General features: G+C 37.2%; 1 protein-coding gene across 2 annotated transcripts in view; it reads left to right on the plus strand.

Annotated features, from left to right (window-relative positions):
* The window catches only part of PLA2G4A (phospholipase A2 group IVA), a 164,460-nt gene that overhangs the window by 44,296 nt on the left and 102,134 nt on the right, over window positions 1–18,030 (plus strand). For both annotated transcript variants that reach the window (XM_077763286.1, XM_077763287.1), the window contains one exon: window positions 5,583–5,664. In XM_077763286.1, the coding sequence (XP_077619412.1) occupies window positions 5,583–5,664 (82 nt within the window). The remainder of the gene's footprint in view (window positions 1–5,582; window positions 5,665–18,030) is intronic.

The following is an 18,030-nucleotide window of genomic DNA, read 5'->3' on the forward strand; positions in this document are numbered from 1 at the left end:
AACCAAGGCAGAAAAACTAAGATAGAAAATATAAGGCAATTTATTGTAAATCCCCTTTTGACTTATGTTTATATCTTTGAGTTATGAATCTTTCACCGGATTGCTTAATGACAGACACAGGAAGACAAAGAGAAGGTTTTTAAGAAGTCCCTTAAAATAAGGATAATAAAATAAAGTCCCTGAAAAAATAAAATAAAATTACCCCAAATGGCATCTGTAAATATATCTATATTTTCAAGAGTGTTGGATCTACTAGAATTAGTGTACACATCTGAAAATCATCACTGCCGAGACATCTTAGATTTGAATGAACATATCATCTATGTCAGTAATTCTAAACCAAATTAAGTATTTCTGCCACCCAAAACATCTTTAAGAATGTGTGGGGAAAACTTTTCAAGTTTTCAAGCAGATAGTGCTTTGTGTGTTCTAAAGAGCCTCTCCAGGAGAATGAGGAGCACCTGTGTGGCTCAGACAGTTTCAGTTCAGGTCATGATCTCATGGTTCATGAGTTCAAGCCCTGCATCGGGTTCTGTGCTGACAGTGTGGAGCCTGCTTGGGATCTTTTCTTTCCCTACTCTCTCTCTCTCAAAATAAATAAACTTTTAAAAAGATAAATAAAGAGCCCCTCCAGGAGAATGAAGGTGTACCTCTCTACCTCATGGTCCTTAACTCAGCCATAACTACTCCAGGAATAGTGTACATTTCTTCAAGGGTATTACCAAGTAGGACACAAGCTTGTATTTAAAAAAAAATTTTTGTGTGTGTGGTACTATGGCTGGTTAATTACCATTGGACCAGAATCTACATCTCAATTAAAATTTAGGTGCTAAAAATTAGGGTGACTGTTTAATTTTAGGTATTTTAAAGATGTTATAGTCACTATAAATTTATGGTGAATGTGTCATTGAGTATTTTAGATGTAAACTGTATTTAGATGTAAAACACCGTCAATTTTTTATAGTGATTTTCTGCTAGGACTTTCTCAGTGGTCCCAATTAAAATAGGACTTAAAAATCTTCTAACATCAGTGAAAATGAACTCGATATCATACTTTAATTTTTAAACATATATATGCATATTTATTATGGTATATTTATTACTATATTTTATACACACACACACACACACACATATACACACACACATTGTATAAGTGGAAAGTTTCTTGGTCATGAGGGAGAAGAAGCTCAAATCAGATTTCTGATTATGATTTTCTTTTAGCGAAGAAAAATCTAACTCTGTTAGAACTAACACATTCTGTTGACAAATTAGGTGTTTTGGATATGAGGATAATTTGTGCATATAGCAATCCATAGATGAGAATTCTTTGCGTTTAGATAGAATTGTAGATTGTAAATAGTTAAACTGGTCACTCTTAAAAAATGTGTGAGAGAGAGTAGTAGAGAAACACAATACCTGTTTCTCTCAAATGCATCAGAATGAAACTCCACACCAGGAAGTGAAACCAAAAATAGGCATCTTATCTAAAACACTATTCTAACTCTTAGATGGCATCAATGCAGCAGTTCTTTTAAAAACATTTCCGAGATCTGTTTGAAATTGCCTATTTTGCTGATTGTGGTGATCACAATCTCTGGATTTTGCAGTCTTTATCATAGTAACAGTCTTTGGTTTTAGTTTGAGTTAAAATTAGGCAATGTCAGTTAAGTAGAGAAAGAAAAATATTTGCATGCAGAATCTACCTTCTCTTCCATCAGATTTGTTTTATGATTGTTTCTTTGGTTCTTTATAACAGTTGAACTTTCAACAGATTAGAACAATCATCAGATTGATTTTTCACAAACTGACTGGTTCTCATTTCCAATGCCCAGTCCTTTTAGTTAGGGTTGTTAATATAATTCTCCAGAATGAATTTAATACAGTAGCTATTTTCATAATGACTAGGAAATTGTGAGAAGAAAAAGGGTCATGATTTTCATGATGGAAAAGATTAGGGATGAAAAAGACACTCAAAGTAAGGTAATCCAAGACCTGAAGGCAAAGCTTAATCTTGGTGGCTGAGTCAGTGTATTGAGCTTATATTTGACATCTCAATTGAAATACGGCATTTCTTTTTGCCAACGAGCAGCTAGCATTGTGCTGAGTCATCAGTTTCCTCCCGGGAACACTGGTTGTGGATGCAATAATATCATTTCCTCTGGCACCACCCCTAAGACATAACCAAAACTCTCCAATCCAAGTCGGAAGCCAGTCTAGTTCATACGAGTTTGACATTATTACTGATATTGGCCCCAGGAAACATAGTGAAGAATTATCAAAAGATATTTGGATTTGATAGAAACTAAACATTTTTCTCAAAGAGTTTGTATTTACTTTATAGATACTATAATCTTTACAGCTCTTAAAAGGAAATGGCCATGATTTGACACTCATGTTTTGAAAATAACTTACAGGTAATCTGAAGATTTATGATGTCTCCAAAATTAACTTACAAGAACCAAGAAATGGTTGATTTGTCCCCTATTTCCTATGAATGGTTTGCAAATATTTCATTCATTATAAGTAAGACAGAATTGAAGCTAATAGAAATAAAAGCAGATTAAAATAGCTGAATGATAGAGGAAATAAATTCAGTTACTAGAGGAACTTCAGATCAACTACAGATATAACAGACTGACTAGAGTATAACTGTACCACTTTAATAATTGGAAACAGCCTTTTCCGTTTATTACATGGTATTATTCTCTGTGTAAGTGAAGGAACGTGCAAGGAGTGAAGACATTGAGAACAGCAAGAATGGATTCTAATTCAAGTTTAACTTTTCCTATTTATGGGATACTGGGAAATTATTTAACCTCTCAGAATCTCACTTTAGTTATATATAAATATAAATAATACCTATGTTCTTTACCAGGTTGAGCAAGTTCCCATCTATTCTTTGATTGCTGAGAATTTTTACCATAAATAGATGTTGAATTTTGCCAAATGATTTCTCTGTACTATTGATAAGATCATGTTATTTTTCTTGTTTAGACTGTTTATGTGATGGACTACATTATTTGATTTTTGAATGCTAAACCAGCCTCGCATACCTAGGACAAATCCCACTTGGTTGTGGTTATATTTCCTTGTATATATTATTGGATTCTATTTGCTAATAACTTGTTGAGAACTTTTTCATCTATGTTTATGATAGATACTGGTCTGTAGTGGGTTTATTTTTTCCTTGTAATGTCTCTGTCTGGTTTTGTTAGCAGGGTAATGCTGGCTTCATAAAATGAGTTAGGCATTATATTTTCTGCTTCTGTCTTCTGGAAGGAATTGGAGAATATTGGTGTAATTTCTTCCTTAAGTGTTTAGTAGAATTACCAGTGAATCCATCTGGGCCTGGTGCTTTCAGTTTTCGAAGGTTAAGTGAGTCAATTTCTGATATAGGCCTATTAAGCTTGTCTATTTCTACTTGTATGAGTTTTGGTACATTATGTCTTTCAAGGAAGTGGTCCATTTCATCTAGGTTATTAAATTGTGGGCTTGGAGTTGTTCATAGTATTCCTTTATTATCCATGTAATGTACACAGAATCTGGAATAAACCTCCTTCCTTCATTTATGATATTTATAATTTGTGCTCTCTTTTTTTCTTATTTAGCCTGGCTTATTGATTTTTTTTACTCTTTTCAAAGAACCAGCTTTTAGTGTCAATGATTTTCTCTATTGATTTTCCATTCATTCCTGCTCTAATTTTTTACTATATTTCTTCTTCTTACTTTGGACTTAATTTTTGCTTTTGATTTTAAATCTTTCTTCTTTTCATATATGCAGATCATGAAATAAAAATTGAAATATATGTATATATGAAATAGTATCTATATGTCTATCAAAATACATATTATTTAATTTCCCTCTGAGCACTACTTTCACTGCATACCCCAAATTCTGATACGTTGTAGTTTCATTTTCATTTAGTTCCAAATATTTAAAAATGTCTCTTGAGGCTTCTTCTTTGACATATGTATTATTTAAAAGTGTGTCATTTAATCTCCAAGTACTTTGTTACTTTTCCAGATACCATTCAGTTTTGATCTCCTGTTTAATTCAATTGTGGTCTGAGAGTACATATCGTATGATTGTTCAACTTGAGCTTAAGAAGAATGTGTATTCTGGGGCTGGATGAAGTAGTCCATAGATGTCAAGTATATCTAGTTGACTGAATGTGCTGTTGAGTTGCAATGTGTTCTTACTAATTTGCTGCCTGATGGTTCTATTTCTAATAGAGGAGTGTTGAAGTCTCCGACTAATATAGTGGGTTCTTTTGTTTTGTTTTGTTTTGTTTTGTTTTTGTAGGGGCAGCATGTGTGTATAGAGTTGTATAGGGCAACACACTTTTTTGTTTTTACAAGCATTCATTTAATTTATAATTGATAATTTCACTTATATAGAATAAAACTTTGCCTATTCGGGCACCTCTGGATGTAGAAGGTATTTCTCTTCAATAATAAACTTGAATAAGAATGATCTTGAAAGATTTTACATGTTTCTCTGTCTTTTTAAATAGAGTATGCTCATCATTCACGACTTCACCTCTTCCTGATGCTACATTATAAATCTGAGCATAAATTCTTCTATTGATAGTGCGATATCTTCAGAAAGTGTTGAATGCTGTATAACTTTTATTCTATATCTCACTACTGCTGGTCCTCCATATGAATCAATGATAAACAGTTTTTTCTACCGCCTCGATTTTAGACTGTCATTAGTCATTTATCAGTGTTGCCAATATCTTAGCTTTTTAGAATCAATTATGGACTTCTTAAAGAGGTAAGCAAGGCTGTTTAAAGTCAGGAAAGATAGGAGTAGCTTATAAATGTGGGCTTATTCTAAGATTAAACTTTAGATAAAGATTTTGTGATCTGATTCAGTTGCTCAGAGAACTTAGTGAATTCCTGCTTCCTTACTCTGTTTCGGTTGATAGAGTTGTCTAGTGACTACTTTTGAGTTAGGTGAAGTATTTAATAGTCCTCAACCTGTTATTATTTGTTATGTGCGTACAAGCTATTAGGCTATTAGAAAATTTAAACATTGTTGCATATGGTGTATAACATGCATTAAAATTAATATAAGTAGTTTCCCGGCCATTGCCTCGGATCCGAAGGATTTTAAAAACTCTTCTGGGAATGTCTTGCCAAAGAAAACTTTCATTCAATAGTAACAATAAAAACAAACAAATCTGAATAATGCAAACAGCTTGCTCTGACTTTGCCTTTCTAAGCCCTGGCTTCCTTGTCATTCCGTACAAAGCCTGATTGTCTTCCTAGAAGGCTTGCAGTCCTGATTTACATTTTCCCTCAAGCTGGGTAAACCTGACAGCAGCAAAGTTCCAGTAGTCAAGTTGTAGTGACATTTCTAAAGCATGATCTAAACTTTTCAATAATTCTGCGGTGGGAGAGAGAAGACAGAAAATCGAATAAGGAACAGCCCTGGGATCAAAGAATGTTTCTGGTATGAACGTTACTTCCCTTTACCCTGAATGTTTTTCACTAGGCTCAAGGAAACAACGAGAATAGTTTGCTTGGATCCTATATTGGAAGCTTATTTTTAATTTACTACCATCTGTTTCCAGGTGGAGCACCAGTATTCCCACAAGTTCACAGTAGTGGTGTTATGTGCCACCAAAGTGACAAAGGGGGCCTTCGGTGACATGCGTAAGTGTCCTTATTTGCTTTTCTGTGGAAAATGCATAATTTAGTCGCTCCAGTCCTCTGACAAGCCAGGGGCTCCCTCTCTTTCAGACGTGGTTATCTTTGTCTGTATCTTTGAATGATAACTTTCCTAACAGTTCTCTGATGCTCTGCTTTCTGTCGGAATAGTATTTTATCTTGACTTTACATTAATTGAGGCTGCTTGGAGTCAGAAAAAAAGGACTGTCTTATGAGATACAGATTTTTGGAATTAAAGTCAATTCGATTTAATTCTGTTTTGAAAAGAGTGCTGAGTCAAGACTTCAAACAAGCTGCCTCTGAGGCATTGTGCCTATAGGATTAAAAAAATGCAGTTTCTCTAGTTCTTATGCCCGTAAATGTGTTTATTGTGTGTGGAAATAGCTACAGAAACTGGTGTAGCACAGCTTCCAGCAACCTGAACCGCAGCCTGAGGATCATGTTGAATTAACTTGCTGGCAGTAGCCTTTGCCATGCTTGGAAAAGCCGTTTTCCGAGTTAATCTCACCACTCAAAAGGCTGGGGGTCCTGGGGGCGGCAACACAAAGAAAGAGGGAGAAGGATTATGATGATGAGTTTGGAAAAGTTTTAGATCATTGCTAAAACATGGGAACGTGCGATTTACCTCTCGGAAGGGATTTTGGAGAAGGAATGGAGATTGTAGGTTGTCAGCCTGGGAAGCAGGCAGGGAAGGCTGCCTCGCCCAAGGATGTTCAAACTGGTACTTGGAGGAAGAAAACCTTGGTGTTGAGAGGGAGAAGTCCCGGGCTGAGCGAGCAGAGTTTTTGAAAGCGAGAGAACAGAGTGCCTGTGAGGAACTTGAAGAGACCCAGTGTTGTGGGAGAAGAGACAGCAAAGGGGAAGGGGGACCCGGACGCATCTAACAAAACTGAGGTTGAGATTTCATCAGAAACGCAATGGGAAAAGTTTGATGGCATTTTTGTCGTAAGTCCCAAATTGAATTTTCATTTTAAAAAAACCTTTGTTCTGGGGACGCCTGGGTGGCTTCGCTGGTTAAGCCTCCCACTCTTGTTTTCCGTTCAGGTCATGATCTCACAGTTTCATGAGTTCAAGCCCCACGTTGGGCTCTGCACTAACAGCGTGGAGCCCGCTTGGGATTCTCTCACTCTCCCTTTCTCTCTCCCCCTCCTCTGCTCGCGTGCTGTCTCTGCCTCTCTCAATATAAATAAATAAACTTAAAAACATTTTTTAAAATGTTTGTTCTGGCCATATTGTATGAAATGTATTGGAAGCAAATGTGGAATATACTTTTTATTTTTAAGAATAAAAGATATGATAACAGATGCAAGAATAAAGATGAGCTTGTTGAAATCATGCTGACAATGGGCCAATAGACAACAGTTAAGTACTATGAAAAAAAAAATGCAGGCTCAGTGCCCAAGCCTTCAGCAAATGAGAGGGGGTGTCCAGGAAGTGGGCAAAAGTCAGAAGTAAACAGGGCACCTGTATGGCTCAGTTGGCCAAGTGTTTGACTCTTGGTTTAGGCTCAGGTCATGATCTCAGAGTTTTGTGAGTTCGAGCCCCTGCATCAGGCTCTGCACTGCTTGCTTGGGATTCTCTCTCTCTCCCTCTCTTGCTCTTTGCCCCTCCCCCGCTCACACTGTCTCTGCCTCTCTCAAATAAATAAATACTTTAAAAAAGTTTTTTTAAACGTCCGAAGTAAAATGGGAAACGGGGTGTAGAATCTAATGGCAAGAGCTTTGGATGAGCAGTAGTTTTCATGGGAGATGAGAGTACAAGGATAATTTCTTCAATTCTCATCTGGCCCAGGGATTTATATTCTAAATTTTATCTCCTACTTCAGTCCAACCCATTTAAACACTCCTTGGTCAATGTTCTTCTGAAGTTATTCTTATTTTGCTTTTGATAATTGCTTGCATTTCCATCATTTAAATGGGAGTTCACTGGAAGAAAGGGCCACATCAGAAACCCTGTTTAAAAACTGGTTTATCCCCCATGACCTTGAGAAAAGACACAGGCTTTAAAACTCAAGAGGCCGGTTGTTAGAAAAGCTCTTCTTAATTCTCTTGAAGCCTAGGTCAGTAACTTGCCAGGCATGCAAGTTAATAACCTAATTTGACTTTAAAAAAAATATAGTTATGTCTTATACAAAGCAGCAGCAACCCTTTCCTATAGCACAGAACTCTGGCATTCAGACACAATGGGTGTTACTGTGGTTAAGATGAGCCCACACAGCAGTTCATACTCTGTGAGTCACCTTCAGCCGGTATGAATCTGATTTCCTAGCTACTTCCCCCACAGGCACAGGTATTTGGGCCATGGTTATTTATTAGAATTAAGCCAGGGGAGATAGTAGTGTAGCACATGTCATTTTAAACCTATGTGAGTTGACATTGACAATAATACTTATATATGAACATGAGATATTAACTCATGAGGTTCATTTTGGATCCTCACAGTGTCCACAACACAGTTTAGACCCTTGGTCTCTAGAAGCTTCCTTTTGAAAATGAAGGACCCATGGAAGGAATGGCCACTGGAGATTAATCCCTATAGGAGAAAGGACAGTGTTATGACATTCTGGTAGACTTTTTATTCAGCATTTGTAATTTGATTTTATTTCATTTGAGTTATTACATAATTTTTTTGGAGGAGGGGGAATGGTGCTAACCCTTTATATCACCTTAATGAGTTTATAAAAAGTCAGGAAGAGGTAAGAAGGAAGAACAAGAGAAAGTCTTAGAGAAATGAATTCAGTGAGAAGGTTAGCATGAAAAAGTGAAGGGGTGCTATACATCACCAAGCACTTTATTTCTGAGAAGCTGTAGGAGATTATTACAGTGGAAAAGGTATTGGCACTAGCTGTCACTTCCCTAAGAGGAGTTTTGATGATACCGTGTGGTGAGCTTGATCAATACAAATTACCAAGTAAACTGAATTTGGATTCTTGGTGTATAGAATCCTTTCAATCTAGACAAGGATAAAACTACAAAAAATGCCCTAAGAGCTGAGAAGACCATGATAGCATAAACCTACGCCCTCTTCTGCTGTTGATAGCGTCTGCATTTATTTAAGAAGGCAAATTTCCATAAAGTTTTACATGTTGATAAAGAAGAATGACAGATTACTCCTGGGTTTTTTGGTTTTGCCTGTGAATGTGGGAGCTTTCTCAAGGGTCCCACAAAAAATCAAATGGTTGGTTCCTAGTAAAATACCTATATCTGTCTTTTTCTTTTCTTTTTTTGAGATATTACTAAAATTATATCTATTTTTTATTTTGTCCCTTGATAAATCATCCTTTTCTAAGTATCCCCATTTAAAAATATCATGTTATGTTGTCAAAACATCATAATAAAATTAGCGGCACCCCATGAACTTTCTTTTGAGGGGTCAGAGTTGGCATTTTAATCATAATATCTCCCTCATTTTGTTGTTTTACCTACGGGTCTGGGTCAGCCAAGGGCAGGACAGCCCCTTCCCAGACCTGGTTGCTAATCACTGTGTACGCAAATGTATAATTTATATCGGTATCCCAGTGCCCAACCTTCCGTGCATTCATATTCTCACATCATATGAAGAGGTTGTTTGAAATTCATAAGTGCAACTGACTCGCCATAGTCTTATTTTTAAAATAAGTAGTTTGCCTTATTTTGTCAATATTAACATAACTGTCACTTTTAAAGCTATAGTATTATATACATATGCAGTCCAGCCTTGGTTTGGAAGCATTCTCTGTTCTGGGAACATGCGTGTAATCCAAAGCACTCGAGTCTCAAAGCGAATTTCAAGGGCCATTGGCTCAGTTGGGATCATGTGACATTTGGCGTCACGTACTACTCATATTGCAAGACATCGCTCTTTATCAAATTAAAATTTATTAGAAATGTTTGCTCATCTTGCAGAACACTCACAGAACAAGTTACTCATGGTCCAAGGTTTTACTGTATATTAAATATAACATGTAGCCAGGAGCATGTCAACACTGCAGCAGGTGCAAGTGTTGATGGATATATATTGAACTCTGTATTTTTTATTATTCCTTTCCTCTGCTATCAGAAGTTACATATTTGCAGAATGACTACAGTGACCATAAAATTTCAGTTGGTAGTAGAGTTTTCTTTGTGCATATGTGAAATGAAGCACACAACCCTGGCCGCAAGCCTGATTTTAAAACCAAATGAAGGAGCCAGCACAAATGTTTTAGCCAACTCCCTGAGTTTCTGCTTCTTTTTATGTTGGGGAAAACACAGGTCAAAGGTGATAATGGAGGCCAGTCTCAGAATTCACAACTGGATAAAGTCATGTTTTATTCTGTAAGATGAAATTGGAAAATGGATACCGTAGTGTATTTGAAACAATAAAATACTATACCAGTTTTAGATATTTTTAAGATCCTAATTATGCAAATATACTAATGATTCTTGTCTGTCTCATAGGCACTGAACGCTTTCTCTTTACAGAATTAATGTCACCAGCGTTAGGGTTTCTGAAGATGGTTGTGGGATTGCAGATAGATCTACTTTCCTTAAGTATTCAGGAGAACACAGAGCTTAATTCCAACATTTAAACTTTAAGAAAAAATAAACATATTTGGGAGAATTATGAACTCCTGTATTGAAACCAACTTTTATTAGATTGTATTACTTCATATGTTAAGGTGCTCTTCTAGGGTTTTCTTAAAATCGGTAAGCTTGTATTTGCATAAAGTCTGTGTTTGTGGGTAAATGATGTTTTATTGTGGATAAACTCATAGGATCTAGATAATCTTCCTAATTTTTAAACAGCTGTGCCATTTACAAGTCCAAGACTGACCTAATCTCTCCAAGTGGTGTGTTTCAAACATTAATGTCCATGTGAGTCACCGGCGGTTCTTGTGTAGATTCTGATTCAGTACGTCTGGGAAGGGTTTCCCTCTTTCCTCCAGCCTTGCTCTCTCAAGCAGCAGCCTGAATCCCCTCACCCCTGGGACAACCCAGAGGATTTAGCCTCTTCAAAGGACATGACCTGCAATGCATAGTGTTAATAATTCCCTGGGAAACGGGCTTAGAACTCAACCTTCCTATTTGTAAGTGTTAGCCTGAGAGGCAGGGTGTCGTGTGTGTATGTAGAAGAGCATTATCTATTTAAGTTTTTGAGTGAAAATATATTATCTCTGGTAGACCTTCTTGAATACCATGGTGATCAAATCTCTAGGGAGCAGGCAGAATATATTTATGAAAGAGCATGGTCTCCAGAGGCAAAACACTAGTCCCTCATCCCATATTCTTGGGCAAGTTTCCTTTGTCTTCTTTTTTCACCATAGAAATGTTATGAGAATTCAGTGCATTGACTAATGTGAAGCGTGAAGCACTCACATGCCTGACATATAGTAAGTGCTCAATAGTATTATCTATTATTGTTAAAATTATTTCAGATACCAACATAAGACCTTCCTTCCTCCCTCCCTCCCTCCCTCCCTCCCTTCCTTCCTTTCTTTTTTTCAGATTTATTTATTTGTGTGAGAGGGAAGGGGTGGGGGGGATGCGCAGAGTATCCAAAGTGGACTCTGTGCTGACGGCAGCGAGCTCGATGCAGGGCTTGAACTCACAAACGCCATGAGATCATGACCAGCCGAAGTCAGACACGCAACCGACTGAGCCACCCAGGTGCCCTGAGAAGACATTTATTTTTTAAATATAATCTTTGTGTGAGCTAAAGGATATTCTTTGGGGATATCCCATGCAGATGATTTTCAGTTTTTCACCTGGAGACAAATTTCCATTGTGAATTTCTTTGTCGAGCAAATTAAATGGATCCTTCTTTTTTTCTGCTTAAAAGAAGTAGATGTAGGATGGCACATCCATTGTCTTTTCTGATGCACTTGGGCATAGTTCACTGCTGTGCACTTCTGCCAGCCATCCAAACTTCTGGTTAATGCTTGCCACACAGGCATCTAACCATGCATTAGTATGCATGTATGTGGCCTGTATCTTATGTTTTATAAAATAGGTGTTTAGCCTTGAGACTGGGAAAACAGTAAGATCTCAGAGAATTTTGGATGAAGGAATAGAATATACAAATATGTGCAATTATACCTTTCTTCTTGGATATTGCCTTCTTTTTACCTCACTAAAGAGAAAAGTTTAAAAAACAATTTTATACTCCATTTTTTATAGATTATAAATATCTGTTATTTCTATCCATACCCATCTAGAATTTTCCTGGGTTTTAAGGTACATAAATTTTATAACACCTTTGGATTAATATAATAAATCTTTTCTTGGATTAATTATGGGGTTTCAAATATATATATATATATATATGTATGTGTGTATATATGTATATAAATATATATTTATTTAAATAAATGGAACTGCTATTNATGTGTATTTTTTCTGGAATCAAACATTTCCCTAGCATTAGCCCTTAAGTTATGATGAACATGAGTTTTGGTTTACTAATATTTTTGGAATGTTTTTGAGTATCCACCCAAGATTTAAAAAATTCTCTGTATAATGAAACAATTTCCCAGTGGCCTCTTTATGGAAGATAATTTCAAGATGAATAAAGTGTTCCAGAACATGCCTGTCTCTCATCTCTTATCTTGTATTTTCTACAAAGTTGAGAAATAGGTTGTGTTAGGAAAGAACTACTGTTCTTCGTTCATTTAGGATGTCATGTAGTTTATTAAATGGCCAAATGGTTTTAGGAATACAGTCCTTTTCTTCTCTGTTTAAATGCCATGAGATTTTTGTGCATGTGTGCTTGTATGTATATATTTGTGGGTTAAGGTCTGATGAGTACTGTAAATACTGTTCTATATCTCTTGATAATATCAATTGATCCTTGAGTGGATTTTCACCACATTTATTCAATAAGATAAACAGCATATTCCAGTTGTATATTTAGTAGCAATGCTTTTGTGAGCTAACAACAACAGGTTCCTGTCAAAATAAAGAGTACATTATCAGTACTAATTGGGACACAGTCCACATGTTCCTTCTTTGTTTTCAAGGCCCATCAGTGATGGAACCTACTTATCTAGTTTTTATCATGTATGTCTTACACTTGAACTTCTTTGTCTTAAAATACTTTCATGTTTTACCCAAAAAGACTTCAACATGTTAGTATGCTCCCGAGTGAAGGGAAACCTTCATTCTAAAAACTTTTTAAAAACTGAGTGATATGCAGCCTTCTTCTCTTATGCTAAGTAAATTCTCTTTGCCAAAAGTCATATACCACTTCTGTACTGAAAAGGTGTGATTAATATCTCATGGAGTAACATTAAAAAAATAGTTAAATGTTTTTTAAGTTTCCTCAGAAAAGTATTAAACTTTTTATGTCAAAGAGAATCTCATGTGCTGCTCTAAAAGTTTGAGCATGTACATGAAAACATTTATCATGTATGCTATTTTAGTATATTTTAATATTTTAAAATAATTCTTAAAAATAAAAATCATATGGCACATAGATTGAAATGACTAGTTACATTTAGCCAAGGGACTGGGAGTTTTGTAAATTTCACCGACTCCTCAGAAGTACTTTTCCATTCTTACTCTTCATGATGCATCAATATATTTTTGTGAAATATTTTAGAGAAAATACTAGACAAAATTATTTGAAGTTGATACACAAAGTTAATCCAAATCTGCAGTTGCAAAATGAAATAACAGCTTGGAAATTTTAACTTTGGAAAACCAACGTTAAAGAAATATAACTTAGTGTTTTTTCCGGCAGGCCTCTGTTATTAAAAACAATATTTAATGTTTGCTTATTTTTGAGAGAGAGAGTGTGTGTAAACTAGGGAGGGGCAGAGAAAGAGGGAGATACAGAATCCGAAGCAGACTCCAGACTCTGAGCTGTCAGCACAGAGCCCGACATGAGGCTCAAAGCCTTGAAGCATGAGATCATTATCTGAACTGAAGTTGGATGCTTAACTGACTGAGCCACCCAGGCGCCCCAAGCAAGGCTCCATTATTAACGTCCTCATCAATAAATGCTGAGCACCTGCTATTACTCATCTAGTGCCTTAAGAAGCACAAAAGAAATAAATATAATACGTGTGGTAGATAACTACACTCTATTTCGTACCAGAAAGGAAGCCTGGTTTAGAGATTGGAGCAAGGACTGTGGAACTGGCTTGCTTGGATTTAAATCTCCCTTCTATTTATTAACCCCATGATTTGGGGTAAGTTACTTAGCTTTCCTAGGCCTCAATTCCTCAGTGTTTCCACGGAGGGTAACAATTACACCTTCCTCATAGGTTGTTTTGTTTTTGTTTTTGTTTTTTATGAGAGTTAAATAAGATTATGAAGTGTTTAGAAAGGGGCTTGATGCATAGTGTACACAATATGTGTTAAATAAATAAGTATAACTATTAAGTGGAGTTCTTAGTACTTAACATTTATTTATGTTAGCAAGCCTAGAAGCTATATGCTGTTTTTATTTTAATTTTACAGATACAAGAAATTTTTTACAGGACTTTAAGTAAATGATCCCAAATCACACAGCTGTTAGGTTTTATGACTAGCACTTAAATCTATCTCACTCTGATGTTTATTGTACAGTAGCTTTGCCTTTGAGCTATGTATGGCCTAGATGAGAAGATGAAACAGGTATGAATAACTCTGGAAAACCAACCCAAGAAGATATGCACTCAGTAATCCTTCAGTGTGTAGGCTGTATTATGTTACTGATTTTGAAAAGTGTTAGCAATGAGCTTCCCAGAAGACTTCACAGCTAGAGTGGAGATGGGTTTTATAACTTAAGTAAAATTTTAATATGTTATTATTAAATATTTTTGACACTTCATAGAAAAAAATCATAAAAGGTCTTAAACATGGTATGTCTGCTGTACAGTACTTAGGGAATCTGGCTATTTTTTAATGGTTTATGCTAGCGAATCAATGTCAGGTGGCAAGGATAATGCCTTGTTTGAGTACACTGGCCCTAAACGGGGGGGTGGGGGGTGGGGGGGGTGTCAGTCTTGCTGCACAGGGCATGTTGGGCAGTATCTAGAGACATTTTTAGTTGTCACAATTGGGGGATCCCTACTGGCGTCTAATGTGTAGACTCCAAGGAGAGCACCTCAGAGCAAAGAATTATCTGACCCAAAATGCCAAAAGTCTCAAGGCTCAGAGTTCCTTTCTAATGAAAAATAAGAATTATTCTTGTATAGGGTAGAATGCATATATACAACTAAATCTGTATAACTAACATTAATAATATAAACAAATGAATATGTTTTATAACAATACGTAAGAATTTCTAGAGAACTACTCTTTCTCTCCTACGTAAACAGGTGCCAAGAAACATCTTACATTCTAAATCTTTAAAAACATTCCAGGGACGCCTGGGTGGCTTAGTCGGTTAAGCGTCCGACTTTCGCTTAGGTCATGATCTCGCGGTTCGTGGGTTCGAGCCCCGCGTCGGGCTGTGTGCTGACTGCCAGCTCAGAGCCTGGAGCCTGTTTCAGTCTGTGACTCCCTCTCTCTCTGACCCTCCCCTGCCCACGCTGTCTCTCTCTGTCTCCTAGAAATAAATAAAACATTAAAAAAAATTTTTTTTAAAAAAACAAACAAAAAAAAAACATTCCAAACATAGATACTGATAACAAAGGTATTTTTGCTTCCTTCCAAAAAGTTATCATAGAGATTTAAGTAAAAAGGCAATGTGGGAAACAACAAAAATTTCAGTTCTGCTGCAGATTGGCCTTTAGCTTGCTTTGGGTGGTTTCACATTTATCTCTCTCTGTTTTCTTATGACTATCAACATTCTTTGTAGTAAGTTGTTTTTACTATATGCCAGATGGTAGGCCACTTCATTAATCTACTAAGTCAACTGTTAGTTCAGACGGCACCCAGTCAGTTGTGCAGAGATGCTATTGGGCTTTCCTCCTGACGTCCATGTGGCTAATGATACATTCTGACAGTTTCACGTCTCTGCAAAAGGATGCATGTGCCCTGAGAACGCGCTTTTATAGACCCAAGGCTGTGAGAAAAAGGAAAATGAAAAAATAAGGAGAGTTCAAATTGGAGGCTCTGCCTGATAAATGGATTTTAAAATAGTGTTAATAAAACTGCTTTGTAATTTCAAAATATTTTTTAACATTTATTTATTTTTGAGAGAGCGAGAGCATGTGTGCATGCACACACACATTGGGGAGGGGCAGAGAGAGAGGGAGACATAGGATCCAAAGCAGGCTCTGCACTGGGAGCACAGAGCCCAGTGTGGGGCTCAAACTCAGGGACCGTGAGATCATGACCTGAGCTGAAATGAAGAGTCAGCCAGCCACTTAACCAACTGAGTCACCCAGGCGCCCCTAAAACTGCTTTGTAATTTCAGACGAGGACAGGGTATTCTATGACTATTTGAGTTCCTAGACAATGCTGCTGTTATTGCAGGACTTTGCTCTTCTCTCTCCGGTGTGTCCGGAATCACTACCAAAGTTCTGTCTTACTAAACCATATTGGATTCTTCACTAACTTTTCTAGCTTCTGTATTTCCAGCAATTTACAATTCCAATTTTGAGTCTGTTCTGGAAGAAGCAGGGGCTGCTATCTATAAACAAGTCCCTTGACACTCTACCCTATTTCTTGGAGTTATGAAGGGTGGCAAGATCATATTCAAAGGTATATTATTATTATTGTATTTAGAATTTGAAAGTAAAGGTTAAATGCAAATGCACTGGGAAGAAATGACTTCCAAGAAAAAATACAAATGAATGGGGTACAAAGCTCCAGGAAGGTTGAGACATATTAGCTGAGAGCAGAGAGAAGTTAAGAGTGGGGAGATTGTTGTGCCTGAAATAAAGATCACCTTTTCTGCAGTATTGCTCAGGGCTACCCCATTATCCACTACTTCAGTAATGTTTATATTTTCCTATAATGTTTCAGACTTTATGCTAGACTCTTATACATAGTAGTGAATAGGAAACGTGGTACCTGCCATCCTGGAGTTTGCAGTTTAATAGGGGCAAAAATAGATAAGAATTATTAGTGTTGGATTATTTGAAAGAGCAAGGAATTTGGCTTTCAGAAAGCCTAGGTTAAAATCCTATCTCTCATTGACCTCACTCAACTAACTAAATGTCTCTGAGTCTCAGTTTCCTCACCTTCATGATGGGAATAATAATACCTAAATCAGCAAGCTGAAGCTTTATGTAGAATTACTTCTGTTTTATGCAGATATATAGAGATGAGGCCTCCGGGGAATCTGATTTATAGCAGCCAGTTTTACCTGAGAAGAAAACAGAACAACTGGTTGCCTAGGGATGTATGAACTGGATAAGGGCTAAATACAGGTAACATCTCTTTCTGCTCATCCTTTATGTGTACAGTATTTGGACCCTTGAATATTCTTAGGACAAGGACAGCACCTTAATAGCACTTAGTTATCAGCTAAAATGCCAAAAGAAAGCATAACGGTAAAACAGAAGCCATGTTTTCTTACTCAGAACCAATGCTTCTGCCATCAAGGTGACTGTGTGGAATGTTCGAAATGTGTGGATTCCGGAGATGCCACGTGGCCTACATGTTGACTTGAGGGAGTGTGTAATGGAGGAGGGTCACGACGAGAAGGAGAACCTGGGGTCCGGTCAGGGGCACCCTTGCGGTCCTTTGTCACCATGCATAGGTCTGCCCTCACAGTCAGTCAGTGAAAGACAAAAGTGTGTTTCACAAAGACAACTGTGGCATTGCAGTGGTGGCTTTATGAAGAGTGGTTGGAATGTGGGGAAAATAAGCCACCAGGAGATGATGTGAACAGACCAGGTGAAAGGCACTGCTTACTTGGACTGGGGTGGTAATACTTTGATCAGGCTTGAAGAGCCAGACGTGATAGCCACGCCATGTTAGAGGAGGAAGAGGTGGGACTCGGAGGCAGATTGGATACAGGTGCTGTGAGGAAAAGAGAACGACCCTCATGTTTCCAACTCTGGGGCTGGAAGTGATGGTTCTGTGAAAGTAAAATGCTGAAAGTCAGGAAAAATTAACAAGTTCTTGGTTTATTTTGCTTTGTTTTTCTTTTGTCTTGCAGCTAAGGAAAGACATGTGGAAAGAGAATAAATTTGTTTTGTACCTGTTGAGTTTGAGGTATTTTTCTTTTTTTTTTTTAAAGTTTTATTTATTTCTAGGAGAGAGAGAGAGAGACAGCGTGAGCAGGGGAGGGTCAGAGAGAGAGGGAGTCACAGACTCTGAAACAGGCTCCAGGCTCTGAGCTGGCAGTCAGCACAGAGCCCGACGCGGGGCTCGAACCCACAAACCGCGAGATCATGACCTAAGCGAAAGTCGGACGCTTAACCGACTAAGCCACCCAGGCGCCCCTGAGGTATTTTTCAAAGGCATTCAAGAACAAGATTCAAAGTCTCAGAGTAGAGAGGACTCAGAGTTG

The sequence above is a fragment of the Crocuta crocuta genome, unplaced genomic scaffold, assembly GCF_008692635.1.
Source record: "Crocuta crocuta isolate KB4526 unplaced genomic scaffold, BGI_CrCroc_1.0 scaffold3, whole genome shotgun sequence".
NCBI classification, from domain to species: Eukaryota; Metazoa; Chordata; class Mammalia; order Carnivora; family Hyaenidae; genus Crocuta; species Crocuta crocuta.